Genomic DNA, 20,196 nt, shown 5'->3' on the forward strand with positions numbered 1-20,196 from the left:
TTGCATTTTCCCAGACTTTCACTGCTAACAGCTGGTTGTGTCCACTGTAGACAAGGTCACTTCTCCGTGACAGTCACGTGAGATGTTATTGACCGACCAATGACGCCTGGATTATTGATCAAGCGGATGAAAACGGAACACAAGCGGTGGTGCGCAAAGAGCACTTGCATCTATCTGTGCATCCACATTATGCATGGGTTTGGGGTTGTTGAAAACGCTGGGAACCCGTAAAGACAGAATTTCTGTTCAGATTTGCATAAGCGTCTGTATGAGCGAATGACTGAACCAGTAAATGCCACCAAACCCAGGTTGAGTAGTTCTGATTAACACTGGCTAAGCGCTGCCTTGTCAGTTCCATTGTCATGAATTGCATTCTTTGTTTGTTCAAGACACCACATCCTGTGTGGGGAGGAAGTCTAAAACTTTGGCCCCACGATTGTAAGCTGATCAACTGAGCACGCGGGTGAAAATCATTGGGTTGCTATGCTCATGCATACTTTGGCGCCAGTCATACATGTATCCAAGCCAACGAGCCTAGTTTTTTATACTGGTAATGTATCTCAGCAGAGTTCGCATAAAACGCCTTGCTCGTGTCTGGGAAGTTTAAAAATTTCTCAAGGACGTGTCTGTTAGACTTGGTCCAACTCTGAATAAATATGTGACTGGTATCGACAAAGCGGCGGTGAGGGCAGCGCTGGCAACGTTTTGATTGTCATTTTTTCTGATTTTTGTTTTGAGGTCGAAATCTTCCTATTTGACCCGTTCTTTATGGTATTCTGTTTGAGCATTCGGGTCTCCCTTTATTCCGACCAGTTATCTATTTACAATGTGATGGGTGCATTGGTTAGTATCAACAGCAGTTCTTTTGGTTGTTTACCACATCGATTGTGTTCACGGGTGAACAATTAACCAGAAGCAACCCCCAATCTACCTACAGTTTTCCCTCTTTTGTCCGCAACACCGGGTACCATTGCCGTTACGGCAGACCAGTATCAGTGAAACCAGGTGCTGTTGTCTTGAACGAGAACAAATAGTCATCATGAGAGTGACTTTGCGCTTAGCGTGAGGTTCGGCACAAAGGTTAGTGTGTACGCAATGTGGAACACATAACTCGGGTACCAGGCCACGTGAGGAGCACCGTAGCTGTTGATAAATGTTTCCGCTACCTTATGTATAATTTCTGTTCCCTGTCACGAACACCATCCACGCATCTGTAGTGCGTATCACTTTCAAGAGTCATAATACATCTCAACGGGGATCAGTCACGGGATCTTTGATAACCAGCATTCGTGGGCGTACCCAAAACTTAACTGTAATACTACTACTAATAATAATAATCGTCCAGCTGTAACACCCTTCCTGTGCCTAGTTGCCATGCCACCCGGAGGAAGCACGAGGGCTGGGATACTGTCAGGTCGCCCAGGCCTAGACAGGGGAAGTCGAGTGGCATAGGTCAGATTCGAACCACGGACTTTTCGGTCAGTAAATTCGCGATCTAACCACTTGGGCCATCTCGCCCAACTGTACGGCACCAGTGTGGTAGAGAATGAGCTATGCAGATGGTGAAAGGAGGATCATCTTTTCTATTGAAAACTACGTGGAAAGTGGAGATTCATTCCATAACAATGATAACGAAAGTTTGACGGAGTCGGCCAAAAATGGGCACGAAAGGAAGGGACCCCTGTAGAGGACTGCATGTTATTAGAAGAGAAGTACCCCAGTTCCCTCAATTTGAGTTCATCTTATCTATTCACAGCCAAGATCAGGTCCTGAGCAGTTACTCGGTTCAGTTATCATCAATGGATCAGCCTAGTTACCTTCGACTACTACCGCTTTTACTGCTAAACCTTGTGCTTAGATTACGTAGGCCGAAACCTCACGGTCCTGATCGCTATGGGACTAGAGTGTACTGTACTGCCCATATGCAGTCACCAAGCTATATTTAATGGATTGACTTTGGGTCTGTGAATATCATCTGTCTGTATCACGGTCCGATGGGCTTTCAAGAGTGCTCTGCTGTCGTCAGGCGAATCACAGAAGAGATGCAAAACCCTTCACATTCAGACCGACGTAGCAACTCATGGTATGCAATTGAAGCTTCCTGTCAAAAAACTCCTTGTAAAAAAGCACCGTATTCTCGTACAATTCCGGATTCCTCTCATTGCGTTCCTCTTTGCGGCATGAGCCTCAGCCAGTCAATCAGTTTATCCCAAGATAAACTCGTCCATCCATATTTAAGCTGATGAAAGGTGAGAAAATCAATATAGTCAGCTTTAATTAAGACTAGACCAAATTTCTCCCTCCACCGCGCAACACGGGAACTCAGACTACGTGGCTGTCCTGTCGTTTTTTCTCTCTGGCACTGCTCAGACAAATAAATAATACGACAATCGTTCGACTGTACCACCCCTCCGGTGCCTAGCCGCCATGATATCGGAAGAAAACACGATAGATAAGATACTGCAAGGTTGCCTTAGACAGGAGCACTCGTAACTTCCGGTCAGTAAGTACGCGCCTTCACAACTGAGCTATCTGGAGTTCACACTGCTCCGGTATGAGCATACTGATAACAAGAATAAACCGTCATCTGCCAGCAAGTGTCGCCCGATTCGACCCAAACACTTGTCATGACAGTTTGGCGAAACCGTCGTCTGTCAACAAGTGTCGCCCGATTCAACCGGTTGGGGAACGACCCAAACACTTGTCATGACAGTTTGGCACCGAAACTACAACAGTCCCCCAGCCACCATGGGAACGCGTTCCCTTATTCTGAATTTTCTTACAGGAGGGACTACTGGTTATTTTATTTTCACTTTACACGAAGTCTTGGTAGGGTAGGTCGACAATCCCTGGGTGGGCAAGTCTCTCCAGCCTCCTTGTGTTCTCATCTAAGAAACCTACTGGGGATGCTGTTCTGTTCGTGGTGACCGATCTGTGTTTGCTTTCCCAGTCAATCGGTCTAGAGAACTGGCATTCTAAGTTATCCATCTGGAGTCATGTGTGTGACTCCAGGACTGTGGTGACTAATCTACTCAAATGACTGACCAGCCCTGGAATTCAGTTGTTACTGCGACAGCACAATGTAGTCACAGAAACCGCAGGCCCAAATTCGAAGTCGTTCTGCATGTTCTTCATTCATGGTCACTTATCGCTTAGCTACTCTCGGTTCAAAACCCAGCGTTTCGCATTTGAGTGTGCACTGGATTTATGACAACTGTGTGACCCGCTTTATGCAGCATAAAATCATACGGACTTTTTTTCATTGGCCGTGTTGGGTGAGCTTGTCTTATCTTCCTTGGAACCGCACTTCACACTGCACCCAAATTTACTCGGGATAGATAAGTGCATCATGTCGAGGTAACTGTGGTCATACTCGTGTCCAAGGGTCGAATTGAAGGTGTTCCGCTGAACGTAGCCAAATATTTGCACTTCAGCCAGTGTCAGTTTGTGACACGTAGAGGACCATGCAGACTGTTTGCTCTGCACTCAGTCCCCCTTACCTCGCCCTTCTTTCTCGCTAACCACGTGATTCATCCATTGTGCGATGGACGCATTGTCAGCATGCCAAATCTTTGTTATCCGTGGTCTTTTTGACTCCGCATCAAATTCCACCATTTATGTAGCAGTCACTTTTTAGCTGACAAAAAGTCTCCGATCCATCAGTGCCGCGAAGCTTGCTGTTTTTTTTTCAGAACCTCCATTTGAAGTACCTAAGTTGAGCTCATTTTAGGCTAACGCTGCATGGACCAGTTCCGAACTTAGTCTTCTCATTTTCACAGGGTTTTTATACTCTTTCTTTCCTATCCTCATAACGCTTACCGCGCTCTCCTCAATTCATCCATCTTTTTGTTTTTTCGCCTGGGGACCAGGCGAACGAACCTGGAGTTCTTCCCGTTATCGCCCGATCCCCACAGCCGACGCTGACGACATTGTGATTGAACATGTCTCACGACCGGGACGATAATCTTGCGATCGGTATGAGCACGTGTTTGCTGCCCCTCACACCCTCAAGCTAACTCATGGTCATACATCTTTACACGGTCACGTGTGCTAACGTCTCACTACTCTCTAGTATTACAGAATCAATCAATGCCGCGTCGCACGCTCGCATAGATTGTAGACCGTAATCCATTGTGCGATGGACGCATTGTCAGCATGCCAAATCTTTGTTATCCGTGGTCTTTTTGACTCCGCATCAAATTCCACCATTTATGTAGCAGTCACTTTTTTAGCTGACAAAAGTCTCCGATCCATCAGTGCCGCGAAGCTTGCTGTTTTTTTCAGAACCTCCATTTGAAGTACCTAAGTTGAGCTCATTTTAGGCTAACGCTGCATGGACCAGTTCCGAACTTAGTCTTCTCATTTTCACAGGGTTTTTATACTCTTTCTTTCCTATCCTCATAACGCTTACCGCGCTCTCCTCAATTCATCCATCTTTTTGTTTTTTCGCCTGGGGACCAGGCGAACGAACCTGGAGTTCTTCGCGTTATCGCCCGATCCCCACAGCCGACGCTGACGACATTGTGATTGAACATGTCTCACGACCGGGACGATAATCATGCGATCGGTATGAGCACGTGTTTGCTGCCCCTCACACCCTCAAGCTAACTCATGGTCATACATCTTTACACGGTCACGTGTGCTAACGTCTCACTACTCCCTAGCATAACAGAATCAATCAATGCCGCGTCGCACGCTCGCATAGATTGTAGACCGTACCGTTTAACGCAATCGTCTGCCAGTAAGAAACCTCTGTTGCTTGCCCTGTGTAACCTCATTTTTCTCACTTGAAAGGAAGCCGTCTTGCACCACAAGTTCACAACCGGCATCTCAAGTGTACTATTTCTGAGGTATGGTGTCCTTCTCTTTTTGAAAAGTTCAGTCCCCAACACAACACCAATAATAGTGCCTTGTATTCTGGTCATTTAAATGAACATCTCGTCTAGTTGGTGGACTAAGCTGTGGATGAATATACTTCGCCAATTGCATACAATAAAGTTGACGAAAACTCCGAGATTGCGCCTACTTGTCAAACCCGTGGAAGGTCGAAACTGGTCGTGGGCGGTCGAACAGCTTCCAGCAACTTCGTGAGTAGAGTATCCCGTTTGTGGGGCGAGATGGCCCAAGTGGTTAGAGCACGAATGTACTGACCGGAAGGTCCGTGGTTCCAACCCGACCTCTGCCTCCCGACTCTCCCTGTCTAGGCTTGGGCAACCTGGCAGTATCCCAGGCCTCATGCTTCCCTCAGGTGGCATGTCAACCAGGACCGAAAGGGCGTTACAGCTGAAAAGTCAATGATGAGAGTAATGGAATGCAACAAAATGTCTTCTTTCAGGATCACAGTTTTAAGACGTATTTAGAATGTAATTAGTAGACAGTACACCACTGGTACTATTCACTTTCCCAGGGGACCAGCTGAGCGACTAATTGTGTGCATCAAAGCGACTGTGGAGCGAAAAAGTTGTTGACAACATGCCAATAAGCTCCCTATGGCGGAGCAACCGCTTGCATATTTACAGTCGTTAAGATGATATAAACCGAACTCCATTATCCAACATTATATGAGGACACTTGTCTTCGGTCCGAACTGGTTATCGCTTCTTCATGACTTTGATTGTTGACAAAAATAGACCGAGCTTTTTCCTATTGCAACAAGCACTGCAATTTTTCAACCGCATACTCTGCTGAATTTTGCTTGGCTTTCTCGTGAATTCGCTGCGTCAACCAGAGATTTATCTGTCTACCGTTGAAACGGCAGTGAAGCATCGGTGTTGAACACTGACGTCATGCTGTCGATGATGATGATGACTGTTGAAACCAAGTTGATTTGCGAATCAATCTTCGTCACAGCCTACATGCACTTAGGTATTCAATTATGATATAAATTTGATTCAGAGGCTAGACCCGCCCCACTAGTGAAAGGAAGAAGGCCTTCGCTGCGGAGTTGTTTATTTGAAAATGCCAACCGACCGGTTACAGACTATCAGACAAGGAAGCAAAACTCTCATTTGCATCTTATTTACAAAAACTGGACATCCATCTTCTCCTTAACGCATCCTTCTGAACTTTCCTGGATATTCATTGACTCCAATCATTCAGTGCTCAAATCCAAGCAAATGTTACACAGCGACTCCACAAATTCTGCAACAGAAACGCAAAGCGAAATTCCAAGAACAACACATACCACTCGCATGCCTCCCAATCAGTAGTATCACCAGTATCAGTAGTATTACACTAGTAGCCCTAAGAAGGGTGGTTCAATGTTCAAATTTTTCACACAGTTTGTGGTAGTAAAACCCTGCGTTGTTTGCAAGTAATCAGAAACATACGGCTGAGTACAGAGTACCAGTGTGAGCAACTGTTACACAATCAAACTAGGACTGCACATGTACCTTCAAAGCACGTTGTCTTAAACGGATTTAGGTAGATCCCTTTTTGACGTTTTTATTCACGATTTCTTCCATCAACCGGGTTTTCAGCATCCACATTACTTCTGACTAACTTGATTGTGGAAAAAAATCGATAAGTTCCAGGGGTGAATAGTAATCAAACTCACCACCGAGTGGTGGTGGTGTGATTCATCGATCCACGCACTGAGTGAATGTCCTCAAAGAGAGTTAGTCAGTCATGAATACTGATTCTGCCGCTCACTAACTTTAGGACGTGTACCTTGTTTTCTTCTCGTCTAACCGATTTTGTGTCATTGGTGTTTTATTCACAACTGCGTCAAATGCCTGCTTGCTGCTGGACCTAACACTCTAATTTTAAAAAAAATGAGTCTGAACGTGTTTATGTTGTGTGCATTGGTACGGTGAAATCATATTCTTGCTTATAAGTAAGCACTTGATGGTAAACAGTGGTCACGATGCCTACTGCAGACCATACTTAGTAAATCTTTCCGGGGCAAACTCTGAAAACAGCTTGAAATTCTGGTTATAACTGTCTTCTGCTGTGGAAGTTCTGGTTCGCCCTGCTCGAGTTCCGAATTTCTCTACTTTGTATTGCAACTGAATTCCACCCCAACGCGACTGGTAGTTTTGTTCTCTGAGGCTGAATCAAGGTGCACTATATGGCTGCAACTCAGGGATTGTGCTACTACCGCGTGACAGAGTTTTCTCACTCCAATACGATCTTGTGAACCCACAGCTGATGCCGGTTAGATTCGAGGTCGCAGCAATTTGCTCAAGTTTTGGAAAGAGGTGGATCAACTCGTCCCCAATCATTCTATCGTACAGTGGGTCGGTTCAGTTGAATGACTGTGGTTTGAGCTCACTATCCGCCTATAACTTCGCTTTCTGCACATTCTCACGTGCTTTTTCTTAAACTGCATCGATCTAGCATATTCGTTTGTGCACGTTTGAGCTTTCACTTGATGCGGGAAAGACTGTGCACTTTTTTTCACAGAATGTACTGTGAAATCGCTGAAGGTGGTACATCAATGTAAGTGTGTTGCTAAACATCAGCGTGACCCTTCTGGTTAAGTCATGGTGACCTTCCGTCTATTTAGTTAATAGTGCACTGGGGGTGAGAAGTCTTTTAGGGGATTGAAAATGGGGGAATATTCCAGCATTCACGAAAACGCACACTCCTATTCATTCCACCTTACATGATGAAGAAAATCTTTGAAATTCTGTAGAATTGGTCTGATTATGATGAATAGCACTCAATGTGTCCTAACCATCCTTCCATCTGTAATACTCGCCCCTCGGATACGGCCGATTTAGTCTGACTTTGTCGGTGTCGTAATGTAGGAGGTGTGTTGTATCAGTCTTCCCGACTCAGATTTATTTATGTTAGCAGCTTTTAGAATTGTGAAGAGATGCCCATCACATCGGATATGCCTAAATGATGTTCAGCATCTTTGTAATGTACTACTCACAAGTTTGCTGAAAATCTGTCGATACCCCACGACAGGTTTCACCCCTTTTTGGGGCTTATCAGGTAGGCGCAATCCCCGGGTTTCCGTCAACCTTATGTTCTACTTGAAACCAAATTGCACGAAATTAGCGAATATACACTCATTTGCAAACTAATTTGGTTTTTTCGAGAGACTCACCTGGAACCCAGCTGAATCTCTCGTTTGTGATGTCCTCAGGCAACTGAATGTGCTGCACCAGGCCGCCTCATGTTTCAGTCGCTACGATATTCGAGATATCGCGATACATGTATATCTTTGTAATGTATTACTCATAAGGTTGCTGAGACTCTGTCGACAGCCCACTGATGTTCAGCATCGTTTTACTGCCTCCGTGCACAGTGCCAGTGCCTCGATTCAGCAGCACCTGTGTGTGTACAACTCATGATAGGAACGAACTCGGGATGACGCAAAAAGTTCTGGGGAGAAATCTGGTCTAACGCCCCAGCCTGTTAAAATTTTCGGGTACCAAAACTGATTGATCATCGTGGAGACGGTGCCACATGTTCACCGATCAATCCACTTTATATAAGGAGACCTTTAGTTAGACAATGCAGTCCAGCAGTTGGAATTTCCGTTTCTGTTTCAACTGTTCTTTCATTTGCCTCCTTTATTTTTCAGTTGGCTTCGTTTTCTGTCCGACAACAGTCACCCCTGATTTTACCTATATTGTGTGATGTCACTGTAGCTTCATTCCTTGCAGTAGACTAGTTCGGGGTATTGGATGTTTATCTGTCCTCTCCGTACGTATCGAACTCGATACAAGTTGATCGCCGACCAAACCTTGATAACTTTCACTTGGATCGAACAAGATTTCAATTTCTGCATCAGAACTTGATATAACCCAGTCGTTCAGGGTACCAGATAGTTGACCCTAAGTCACCCTGGATCGTATCATTTCACGTTTCGATATCATTTCGTTCTTATTGGTAAATTTGGAACTTTTTTCAGCTATTCGTTTGAGGGCTGATTACGCAGCAACGGCGCTTCATTATCATACGGTGCATACTTAGTCCAAGTGGTGAGTGATCGCGTGGCGATCGGACACCCCTTGCTGTGAAATTGCATCCGTTGGACAACTGGTAAAAAACCATCGTTGCTCGGCAATGGCTGGCTGAACTATCCTCTGAGTTGGGTCCGGACGGCATGCTGGCAAACGCAGAGGGGTTGAAGCTCCTTTTCATGGCCAAACTACTTGACCTGTTCACTGATGTAATTCATTTTGTTCTAATTTCGCCCAAATCAAACCGAATCTGGACGTATCAGACGTCTTCTACGACTCAGCGGCTAGTCGAAAGTCATTAGTCTATCAGCTTCATTCGTTTTCAGCTTTTAATTTGACAGTTGATTCCTTTGAATCTAGTGTGGCAGTCAGTTGGAGCAGTGGACTCATTCAAATACTCGAGTGTCATTACTACCTGATAGGTGTGTTGTTTTCGTATCCATCTCGAGTTTAGCAGCCAGTATATCCACACATTGGTTGCAAAATGCCGTGCGGTAATTGGTCCTTTAATGTATTCCGGTCAGTACGTAAAATAACTTAACTGATGTGCACACAGTCTTGAATGAAAAACTAGAGCACCCTACGATTAGTTGCTCGCTCCTCGCTCTCTCTTTAGACGTTATGAGGACCAGCATTTTTCTCTGTTGAGTCGAAACGGAATAGACGGACTCTGTGTTCATACATGAGAGACACTCACGCAACTTGGTGGCATCTGAATGGTAACGGCGTTGGAAGGTAACTCATCTCATTCTCTTTGCCACCGATGACTTTTCTGTCCATGTCTAAAGATCCATTGTGGGCAGGGCTCTACCGCAGTACTTTCCATGTGATAAACCACTACTTATAAATGTGCTTATAAGCCAAATACATATATCGAGTTGAGTTTGCAGCCCTGTGTAGATAGTCCATGGTCTGCACAGCCCTCTCCCTAATTTCGACGTACCTACAACGTACCAGGCGCCTCTTACCGTACGTGGCTTCAAATATACGTTTGTCCCACAGTTTGGTTAGTTCGCTCTTTTCCGATTCCATCTTCGAACATACGATTCGCCCGCGCATCAGTTCCGAGCACTGTAGCACAGGTTGATCTGTTCGCCCAGCTTCACAGCCAATAAGGGGCAAACCCACTCGAGCTATCAATATTCCTTAGCATCAGTAACAACTGACTGTGTCTTCGATGACAAATGCTTTCTTGACTCACTGTGTACTTGAAAACAATAGTCATTATCTCCGCTATCGGCTGAAACTTGGCAGCTTCGAAATTCCTTCGAAAGTTCCAAATAGTGCTTTTCCCCTGCTTACTAGTGGTTTTCTACCAAACCCATTGGGACCACAGTGATTGGGATACCTCCTCGAGGTTAACCCAGTTGCAATACTGAGGTCAAATCCTCCCAGTTGAACGCCCGCAACTTAACCCATACGATGAAATGTCGTTTTTTATAGTCCACAGATGCTTTCTCCACTTTTCACTTCAACTTAGTCGACAAAAATCTATCATCCAGAATTTATTGGTTTTCCTGAACATCGATCATTAGGAAACTACTCACAAGGTTGCTGAAAACTCTTCGACAGCCCACGACCGGTTTTGCTCTTCTTGGGGCGTACCAAGTAGGCGCAGTCCCCGAGTTTTCGTCAACCTTATGTTCTGCTTAAATCCAAATTGAACTGATTTCGACGAATACACTCATTTGCAAATCAGTTTGGTTTCCACGAGAGATTCAACTGAATCTCTCGTTTTTTAGATTCCGCAACTGGATGTGCCGCATGATGTTCGAGATATCGGAGTATATTTTCATCAATGAAACTACTCACANACAAGGTTGCTAAAAACTCTTCGACAGCCCACGACCGATTTCGCCCTTCTTGATGCTCATCAGGTCGACGCAATCCCCGAGTTTCCGTCAGCCTTATGTTCTACTTGATCATTAGTATTCCTCAACCCTGTATTATCTACCTATAATTAATCTCGGCACCTTTCATAGTCATTGTTTAGTCTCTCAGTAATTTCAGACTTCAAAACTAGATACCGCGTAGTCACTTTTGAGGGAAATACTGAAAGTTAAGACCAGTCATAATCTTTTTGACTGGAACTAACCTAATTGTCCATCAGTATAAGCATATCCATTTGCAACTAGCGGATTTGAAATTCCACGCCACTGATATTTCATGATTTCCGCGTGTCTCTGTCTTTTGCCGTTGTCTCCGAAAAACTGTTTGTGCGGTTTGTAAATTCCAACAGGGAAAATCCCTACCTGCGTGTCAAATAGAGGCTTCACTGATCGATATCAGAACTCGCTTCCACATCATCAGTAGGGTAACACGTGAAGTCCCGGTTGATTAAACGTGACAAGTTAATTCCGCTTCACTTGCGTGTACATTATTGATTTGACACACGTCTATTGATGAAGGCCGGGAAAACTTATTCCAACAGGTATATCGCGCTGGCGGACAGTACATGGTACTGACGACGGTGGACCTTTTAAGGTTGGCAAGATTTTGGTAGATACTGGGATCGTTGCGGTCAATTATGTACCGATTAGGGTAGCCTCTTCAGGTGTCTAGCGACTTCTATGTTCCATGCGTATATTCTGAGCACACTGTGTTAAGCATCTCATATAAGTAGTCGGACCGATGCGCTGAAGCTCGACCGTTGGCGCGCTGCTGCTTTTGCCGAATCTCCTATCCTTGAACTGGTCTGAGGGCTTGAAACACGGTATTTCGATCAGAAAGTTTTGCGGTTCGACCACAACTACTGACTTGCTAATTGTTCTTGTCATGAACCGTCTCATTGCTTCAGTCATCTTTGAAGAATGCCGGAACCGAACAGGTTGTTTTCTCGCCTATTAGCAGAATTTGGGGGATTCTATCGATTACCGAAGTGTCTATGATGACGCCGCCATTCTGTGAGACATCCGATTTATGGCAGCTTGTATATCTACGTACGTTATTTTTACTAGAATGCAGTGATTTTCAATCAGATCTAACTCTGACCCAGTTTGTCACTACCAGCACCAACTAGCCAAGCACACCTTGCAATGTTTGTTTGTCTTGGCCAATCGATACCTGCGGCGAGCGTCGAAAGTGTTTGTTCTGTTGACCTCGCCAATTTTTTTGTACTTTGATATCTCCACCCTTGACTCACTGGCCAACTATGACGCCCTGTGTTGCTATGGTCGTTTCCTGCATTCGTCTCTACGTGACACCGGAAAGACAAACTGGAGTCAGTTCCACATTCACGGAGCCGTTCTTATCAACCTTCGTTTCATTTACACACCACCGCCACTTTTTTATCCGATAATCAATCCGGGATACTTCGTTTTCGGTCAGAAACGAGGCAGAACAGTGTTGCTGTTCTGCGGTTGTCCAGTTAGCTTCCAGACGCTCGAACAGCGGCTCTGACGATACTCACGGCGTACTGTGGCTGGATGGTGGAGGCTTCCCCAAGGTGGGAATATCCTCCCTCGTGCTCAATCCACACACGATACGATTTTGTCCTGATTCTAATTCCTTGTTGTCGAGACGTATAATAATGCCGTCAACAAACAGCGCTTGATACTTCACCGCCAGAGCAGTGTAGCCATATGGGTCAGCCAGTTTGTCATTGCCACTCGCGTACTTGTAGGCGCACAGTATTCGTACAATGGAATTGAATTTTCGAAAGCTACGGCATATCTCTGGTGCACTAAAACAGGCAGGCAATTGAGTTCACAATACCAGTCCAAACATTTGAGCCCCATCTAGGCAAGGAGAGTGTGTCACCAGAATTATTCCGCCAGAGATATGATTGCTTCAGTGGACAATGGAATTCGGTGAGCTGAGAAAATATGAACGTAGATTTGGTTTGAGCACATACGCGACAAAATGCAACATTTTGGCGTAATGAGTTTTATTGCACTAGCAAATGTTTTGCAGCCAACAGCGTTGTGCGACCAAGGAACCCCGCACTTGTAGGATTCGCTAGCGGTCTCCTTGAGATCGCGTTCCTGTTTTTCTGTATATACCAGTTCGCTTCACCGCTCTGCTTAAGTGCATTTCATATCGATTCCATCTGACTGTCTGTTCGACTCGAATTAGCACATACCGACAGCTCGCAAACAGCGTGCCTACTCATGCACAAAGCCGCTGTTTACGGATGTTCAACATCGATACTGTCATGGCAACTCATGTTCCGGTACATGCAGGCGCGAAGTCCGTAGGTTTCACATGTTCACCAATGACCCCTGAAGCTGGGCTTTACGACTCCTTGTTCGGTTGTGAAGCGCGTGCTCACCGTGTATCCGAATGCTACGTTGTGCCACATAACCGGACTGTTGTCTCGTGGCTTAGTCACTTCCTCGTCTCGTCGCACCATTGTTTTGGCATTGCGCGACACCAGGCCGGTGCTTTTGCATAGATTAACGCTGGACACGTGAGACTGACTGAGCACGATTTTTCTATTTCACATAGGTATTCATAAGTGAGTGAACACCCCCACGTATATGCCTGATTCAAGCTAATACCACCTAGTAGTAGCTAGCTTCCCGCCCCCAGTGATTTCCGTCTCATGTGCACAATAAATTGCATTCCATGCGTTTTATGCGTAGTATCTAGGCCTCTGTTCACCACCATCTTACTCTGTTTCGTCACCTTTATTCAAGCTATCCTTGTTCTTGAATCAAAGGACAAAGTAAACGCCCTTTGTCTTTTGATAATGGCTATGGAGGTGCTATTACAGCCGTACTCCTTGGATGTTGATCTGTTCGCCGAGTTTGGCAGTTGGATTGCAAACGTTTCCTCACCAATCGAGGTAACATCGTCAGTGCGAGGTTGAGTCACTGATGATGGTGATGAAACATTTGCAATCCAATTGTCAAGCTCGACGAACAGACCAACAACCAAGCAGGGCGCTCGAGCTACCTATATTCCGCAACATTGCAAACAACCGCTCTCCTCCGGAGAAAACCTTTCGCTTCCAAGGGACCTTGGGGCACATGATCGACTTACCATTGCCTGTGAGCCCAAATGAGCCACCATACTTTCAGTAGACTTCCCGCCGCCTTTAATCACATGTTTCGTGGGCACGTTTATACATATAAATACTTTTTTCTCTCGGTTGGTTTTCAACAACATCCTGATCAAACCATCAGCAGTGTCACCCACACTCAGATGGGGCATAACACTTGTGCTTTCTGCTTTTACTGCATCGACTGGTGCTAACGAAAAAGTTCTGTCATAAACGGAAGGAATGCCTGTACCACACTACTTATGGTCGCTGAAGCAGAATCTTGGTAGCCCTCTTTCTCGACGAGACGTCCCTGTTCAGAATCGGGGTGAACACATCACAATGGCCGCTCTATGCCGTCTACTCAGATTTACTAGTCACACTGGTGGTATTGTTTGTTTGCCGGAGGGGTAGATTTGAAAACGAGAACTTACAAAGTTTTATCCCATTTGTCATGCCGTAAGACACACGTCTTCACATCGGTACAAGACCCGCGGAGTGGCTGGAGCGGTTGATTCTTGGCTGCTGCTGACTATTAGCGATCACTGTCGTTGGCACCTCACACTATCTATCTATCAAGTCGCAGATCGGAAGTACCAACGCTTCATAATTCTGTATTTATGGAGTGACTAGTAATTGCGATATCCAAGTGCCTAATTCGGATTACATTTTTATTATCTCCACAGCTCATAGTTTTGTGGTGCATATTCCAGTATAGTCACGCGGCACAAAAACTTGTACCTAATGTCCAAGATCGTAAGGGCTGATAATGTTTGTACTGGTCCACCAGGTTGTCCCGCTCAACAGTATTCGGGGCGACCACTCTACACGAAGGGAGGAATTCACTGTCATATCAAGAAAGCTTTTCAGAACACTTGGATACATGTAAACCTCCATTGCGGCGATGAATTAAGCTACGACACACATCTTGGTGATGGCAACGCACTTGAGGAAACAATCACGTCGAGGAATGAGGGAGTACTGCATTTTTCTTGTGAACTGGGATGCTGCAGCGACAAAGTAAACTACGTAACTGCAGGGCTGTGACCGTCCACATGTGATACATGAACGTTTCCTGGAGAAAAGTCCACTTTTGCGTTTGGGGGCCAACAAGTGCAGTGGTGGTGGACTGTCATAAAACTACTCAGAATGCGTAAACTCTATATGTTATTCATTTGATGTCTATTATGATCTCCTTGATGGTGACCTCGTCGTCAGTGATGTCAACAACAGTTTACGAATATTGGTGCGTAACTATCTTGAGATCGTGCCAATCTAAATGAATAAAACTGTCAGCCTTGGACGTGATTGACTGCCTTTTTTTAAGCCATTCCACCTCCAGCTCGAACCGGGTCGGTGTTTTGTTCCAAAGTTGTTCATCGCCTGCAAAAAATGGTGAAATACAGTCCTTCTTACTTACCCACAACGCAGCCTTAGCTGGTGCCGCGTCATTGTATTCGTGTTCTCAATTGACCGCTGTATGTGTGTGTGTGTGTGTGTGTGTGTGCGTAGCGCCAGCCGGGCGCTCAGCACACGGTGAGCAAACAACACCCGCATTCGACTGAGTCGTTCGGTTTCACAGTGATCATGAACATTGTGCAGTCGCGCATACACCTCAGTTTACAAATCCTGCGGCTCACTGGAATGCTCGACCCTCTGTAATCCAGGTGTCTTAAAACGAAGAGTAGGTCTGAAGCGAAATTGCAACGCCGTAGGGGTGCAGTCGTATGTTTTGTTCTGCTTCACTAGGCTGTCTCACTGATCTGATGGCGTTGGACTGTAAAGTTTTGAGTACGTGCGGTTTCTTCCATAGTTCGTTGTTGTCCAATGAAGGGTCACTCAGATATCAGTTGGATTTCGTTCACACAAGAAACCGATCTACATCATTTTGGAGCCCAAGTTAATATCTCCTGTGGTTTGTTTTATATCTTATTTTTCCCTTGCAAGATCTCGTACAGTTGAAACCAGCACAGAATAATTGTCACACGTGTCTAATTTTGCTCGGAACCCGCCGCAATCCACCGCTCCACGTGTTGCTTTCAAAACCTTACTGAACCAACACACCTATCAAAAATTTTTCCCAATCTACTTTGCAGATAACTTCAATGAAGAAGGATCCTTTATCCATGGTTACTCAACCGATCCTGCTCTGGCACGATTCCCTCGGAACCCCTCATCACCGCCCGATGTTTCCATTCTTCAGTCTGGTCAAAATGACACTTCTGTCTAACTAGTCATGACTATTCCCTACNCAACCGCATCAATTAATCGTACCGCTTCGCCCTATACCCCCTCTCGAAGCTGCCACCGATTTGCCTCAGTCTATTGTTTGACTCTCACCAAAGGCGTTGGTTACATTTAAAGCTTCATTTTTTTCGCTACTCGACAATTGCTTTCAGATTCGATCATTGACGGAGGGACTCATTCCAGCCTAGCAATATCGCTTCACTCTTTGTATATCCATTCAAAAATCATGCTCACCTACCTAGGATTATTCGTCTATAGGCCCGTGGAAGTTGCCTAGTTTTGGTGACGAAGAAGAAGCGTACTTCTTATAACTCTTCACATGTCATGTCGTGTTTTTTTCCGCTTGTGTACCAAGATTTACTGTTTTTTTTCTATCGTACGTGCCGTTAGCATTTCATTCATTCGATTTTTGCGTTTTCCTTTCCTCCGAATGTGAACAATACATTCCCTGCTTCGTGTACACTTCTAAGAGGTGCAGTAACCCGGGCCTCACTTATCATTCACATTTGAGCTTCCTATTTGTTCAGCACCATCATCCTCTTTCTCGTGGTTGCTTCTCTTTTTTGTTTGTACCTGTGATGTGCTGTTGGTTGATTGGTTGGACAGATTACTACCCACCCTCTCGTACGGATTACGCGCGCGCGGACGATGCCAACTCCCAGCTCAAACTTTTCCGTGCTGTACGCACCCGCTCGTCACAACATTCCTTTTACATACATCATATTTTTACACGTTGCTTCCTCTATTTGAATCCAATATAACCCGAAGTACCAATTGAATCGATTTCGATTGGGTTTCAGGGATTGGAGTGGGAAAAAGCTCGGGAGCGAACTTTTCGATTTCCGACTCATGGTGTTGGAACACTTTCTGAATGGACCTGAACAAGATTCGATTCTCAGGCTTGCGAGTCATTCCAACTGTTTGCCAGGTTGACTGGTCTAGGGTGAACTCGAAATGATTATTAAAAGTTACTTCCTGAAATGTACTCAGCATGGGGCTAAATTATGCCCATCAGCTTGATGGAACACCATTCGATAGATGCCTATGGATTTCCTCAGTTTATCATGATTCCGGTGTTTTTTACTTGTCTTTTAAAAGCGAGACCCCCTAGAAAGAGCAGGCATAGGGACATACTTTAATGGGGCAATGGATGGCGAGAAAACCTTCCGAAGACGACTGTTTGTCTATGTTTACCTCAACTTTTTTGTGACAAGACGTCGATATTTATTTCTCACATGACCCCACAGGAATAATTTTGTGACGATAAATTCGGAAGATGAATTGATGTCACGCTGAAATTTCCCGGACGGTGGGCAACTTCTCGAGTTTCCTTTCAAGGGTTTGATATATACCTTGGGGTGTGACTGCATGTGGATTCACCATTAGATTTTTGTTGAGTTAGTTCAGAAATTTCATCGAAGCATGTTAGGAAACATGTCAGAGCTTCTTAACATGAAAAAATTATAGTTGATCGTAGTGATCTTCACACAACTATTAGCCGTCAGTCCATCGATTACTGGTTCGAGGCCTCAAATCAGATTGAACATGAGAACTTGCCATCGCTGCGCTTCGCTGGGAGCTAAAATTTTGCGGAAAGCCTTATTTCTGTCATGACTCTCTTCCAGGTATTTGTTGTTGTTCCGTTTCTAGAAAGCAGTAGTCGTCCAATTTGAGGCTGCGTGACAAAGAGCAAAATTAACAGGTTGATCGATGTGATCCAGTGGGGAAAGGTCAGACGACACTTCTCCTCTTGCATCCAAAATTGTGCACTCGTTCCATTTTGTTTGATTAGACTCCATTTATTGTCGGATGGGCTGCCCATACACGAGCAAGCACACTCGATCAAGACGTGTGCTCATCGACTCATCTTTTTTACATTTTGGCATGTGTAATTGCACTTAGTGCAGAGGCGTGCTGCGGAAATGTCTATATGTAAACCGAACATCAAATTACAAACTGCGCTGGCTAATGTGTGCGCCAAAAACCTTCAAAGTCCCACTCACTATCGATTCAAACGAACAAATTACCATTCGCTACTCTGTTGTTGAATCGATCCTTTGATCACGAACAGTGGGAGTCATGGAAGATTATTGTTAATCATGTTCCACTTATTTTGAATCGGCTTTAGATCAAGACTGCCGTTTGACTACTACGATACCTCTGCGTGACGAATCGGAAGCGGGCTCTTGGGGAATTATGAAGTTTGAAAGTGCTGCTCTGTCTTTCTAAAAAACCCGTCTGTCTACTCGTGGCCCTGAGGAATGGAAATAGCAGTCGGAACTGGTTATGAATCAGGTGTCTGTTGGTCTGTTCTTCGAGCTTTCTAATTGACTTGCAAGTGTCGCTTCACCATCATCAATGTGCAGTTGGGTGACCAATTTCTGTTTGCCTGCGTGCGTTTATTTACTACCTGAAGATTATCTGTTATCCCTCACGATGATTGGCCAATTAGGTGACTGCGTTGTTCGTAAATTCATTGGTCCGTTTGTGAACTTTGTTGGTTGTGGCCTGTGTTCGTTTGAGCTGATTCGTTACTCCAATGCCTTTCGTTTTTATCAGTTTCTTCCTTCGCCTTGATTGACCCTCTTCGCGAGTTGCATTACATTGTGTTCCGCCCTTCTCGAGATCGACTGGTTGGATGCGGCGCTCTAGTTTCTCCATCATAACGGTTATCGAAATCGTATGAGGGGTGCTTGTGCCCCGGATTCAAGCGAAACCAAAAGCGGCCTTCGCGCGAGCAGTTTTCACGGAACAGTGTCATGTTCGGACCGTAAAGAGTGTTGTCCTTTGGATAATGGGAGTAGTGCATACGCACAGCAATTTGGTACCCCTCAGAAAGATAATAGATATGACAATATCTTGACATTATTCGGCGGTGAAGAGAGTAGGACGAACGTTACCCCATAGACACACCATAGCTTAAAGGAAAACCCCTTGAAACACCTTGTGATCCTTCAATCTTTGATAAGCAGTTAGATGAATTGGGTTAAGTACAATCTCAGTTTACCCAAGCTGTAGTAGCTACATCCATGGTCGCTTACAAGCATTAAAAAACCTGAATTTTATGATAAATCAGAAGCAGTATACCTCGATGATTGGTTCGTACTATTCAAAAGATGGTTTTAGTCCTAGTGGTCCGTTTAAACAAAGCGCTAGCATAAGTCTGCAAAAGAGCCCCTTAGTGAGCCAAAAGATGGCCAATTTCTGTCGGCCGATAGGATGATTAAAAGTCCACCGTCTCTTCTGTGTTCTCCTCATCTTTTACTTCGAACCTATTGGGGAATAACTGTTACAATCAATAGATGAAAACGCGTCAACCCGCTTTCTTGCGATATACATGTGTATGCTAAGCATATTGTCAAAAAATTCACAACGGGGTAACGCAACACGTGTAGGATATAATACACGATATCTACGCTGATTTTCTTCGTATAACTGTGTTATATCTAACTGCCGTCTCCGCTCCAGTACCTTAGTGCCGGAAAGAGACTCGCCAACAAGGAAACAAAGAAGCGAGCACGTGCAAGTACAACGGCCTCGCGCTGTACTTTAAGGACACTGTTTGACCTTGATCCATGGCTGTCTGGTCGGTGTTTAATGGAGTTTGAGGGTCTTCCGCCATGGTAGATAACTTGAATTGTTCACAATCAAGATCGACTTTATCAGCATAAGTGACTTAGTCTTCAGGTTCCTTTTTCGCTAGTTTCATACGTTGGTATCGAATATTAAACAGGGACGAAAGGTCACCGAAAATTGTTGGGAATCGCTGCACGATTTCGTCAAAACTGAAATCTCGCGCATTATTTGCTAGAATGAAGTTAAAATACCGTGTGTGTGTCTTTGTACCAAGCTTCCTGAGCAATGAGCGCACTCTCCATACATCCTCGTTGTGCTTCAGTTCGACTGTGAAAATACCTCTGTAACGTCTGCACCACGAATCGAAGGTTAGACCAGCATCAAGGTCACAATGGAACCCCGTGATGCTGTTGGCTATCGAGTCGACTGAAATCGCATCTGGAGCGGAATTTGGTGGTTGAATTTTGAGTTGTC

At 44.9% G+C, this 20,196-nt stretch overlaps 1 protein-coding gene across 1 annotated transcript in view; it reads left to right on the plus strand.

The window, feature by feature from the left end:
- T265_05326 (hypothetical protein) overlaps positions 1-16,914 on the plus strand; it is a gene marked incomplete at both ends in the record, with an annotated part of 41,694 nt that extends 24,780 nt beyond the window's left edge. Inside the window, one exon of the mRNA XM_009170309.1 lies at positions 15,996-16,914. Within this exon, the coding sequence (XP_009168573.1) occupies positions 15,996-16,129 (134 nt within the window). The remainder of the gene's footprint in view (positions 1-15,995) is intronic.
- Positions 16,915-20,196: the final 3,282 nt, after the last annotated feature.

The sequence above is a fragment of the Opisthorchis viverrini genome, assembly GCF_000715545.1.
Source record: "Opisthorchis viverrini unplaced genomic scaffold opera_v5_98, whole genome shotgun sequence".
Taxonomy (NCBI): Eukaryota; Metazoa; Platyhelminthes; class Trematoda; order Opisthorchiida; family Opisthorchiidae; genus Opisthorchis; species Opisthorchis viverrini.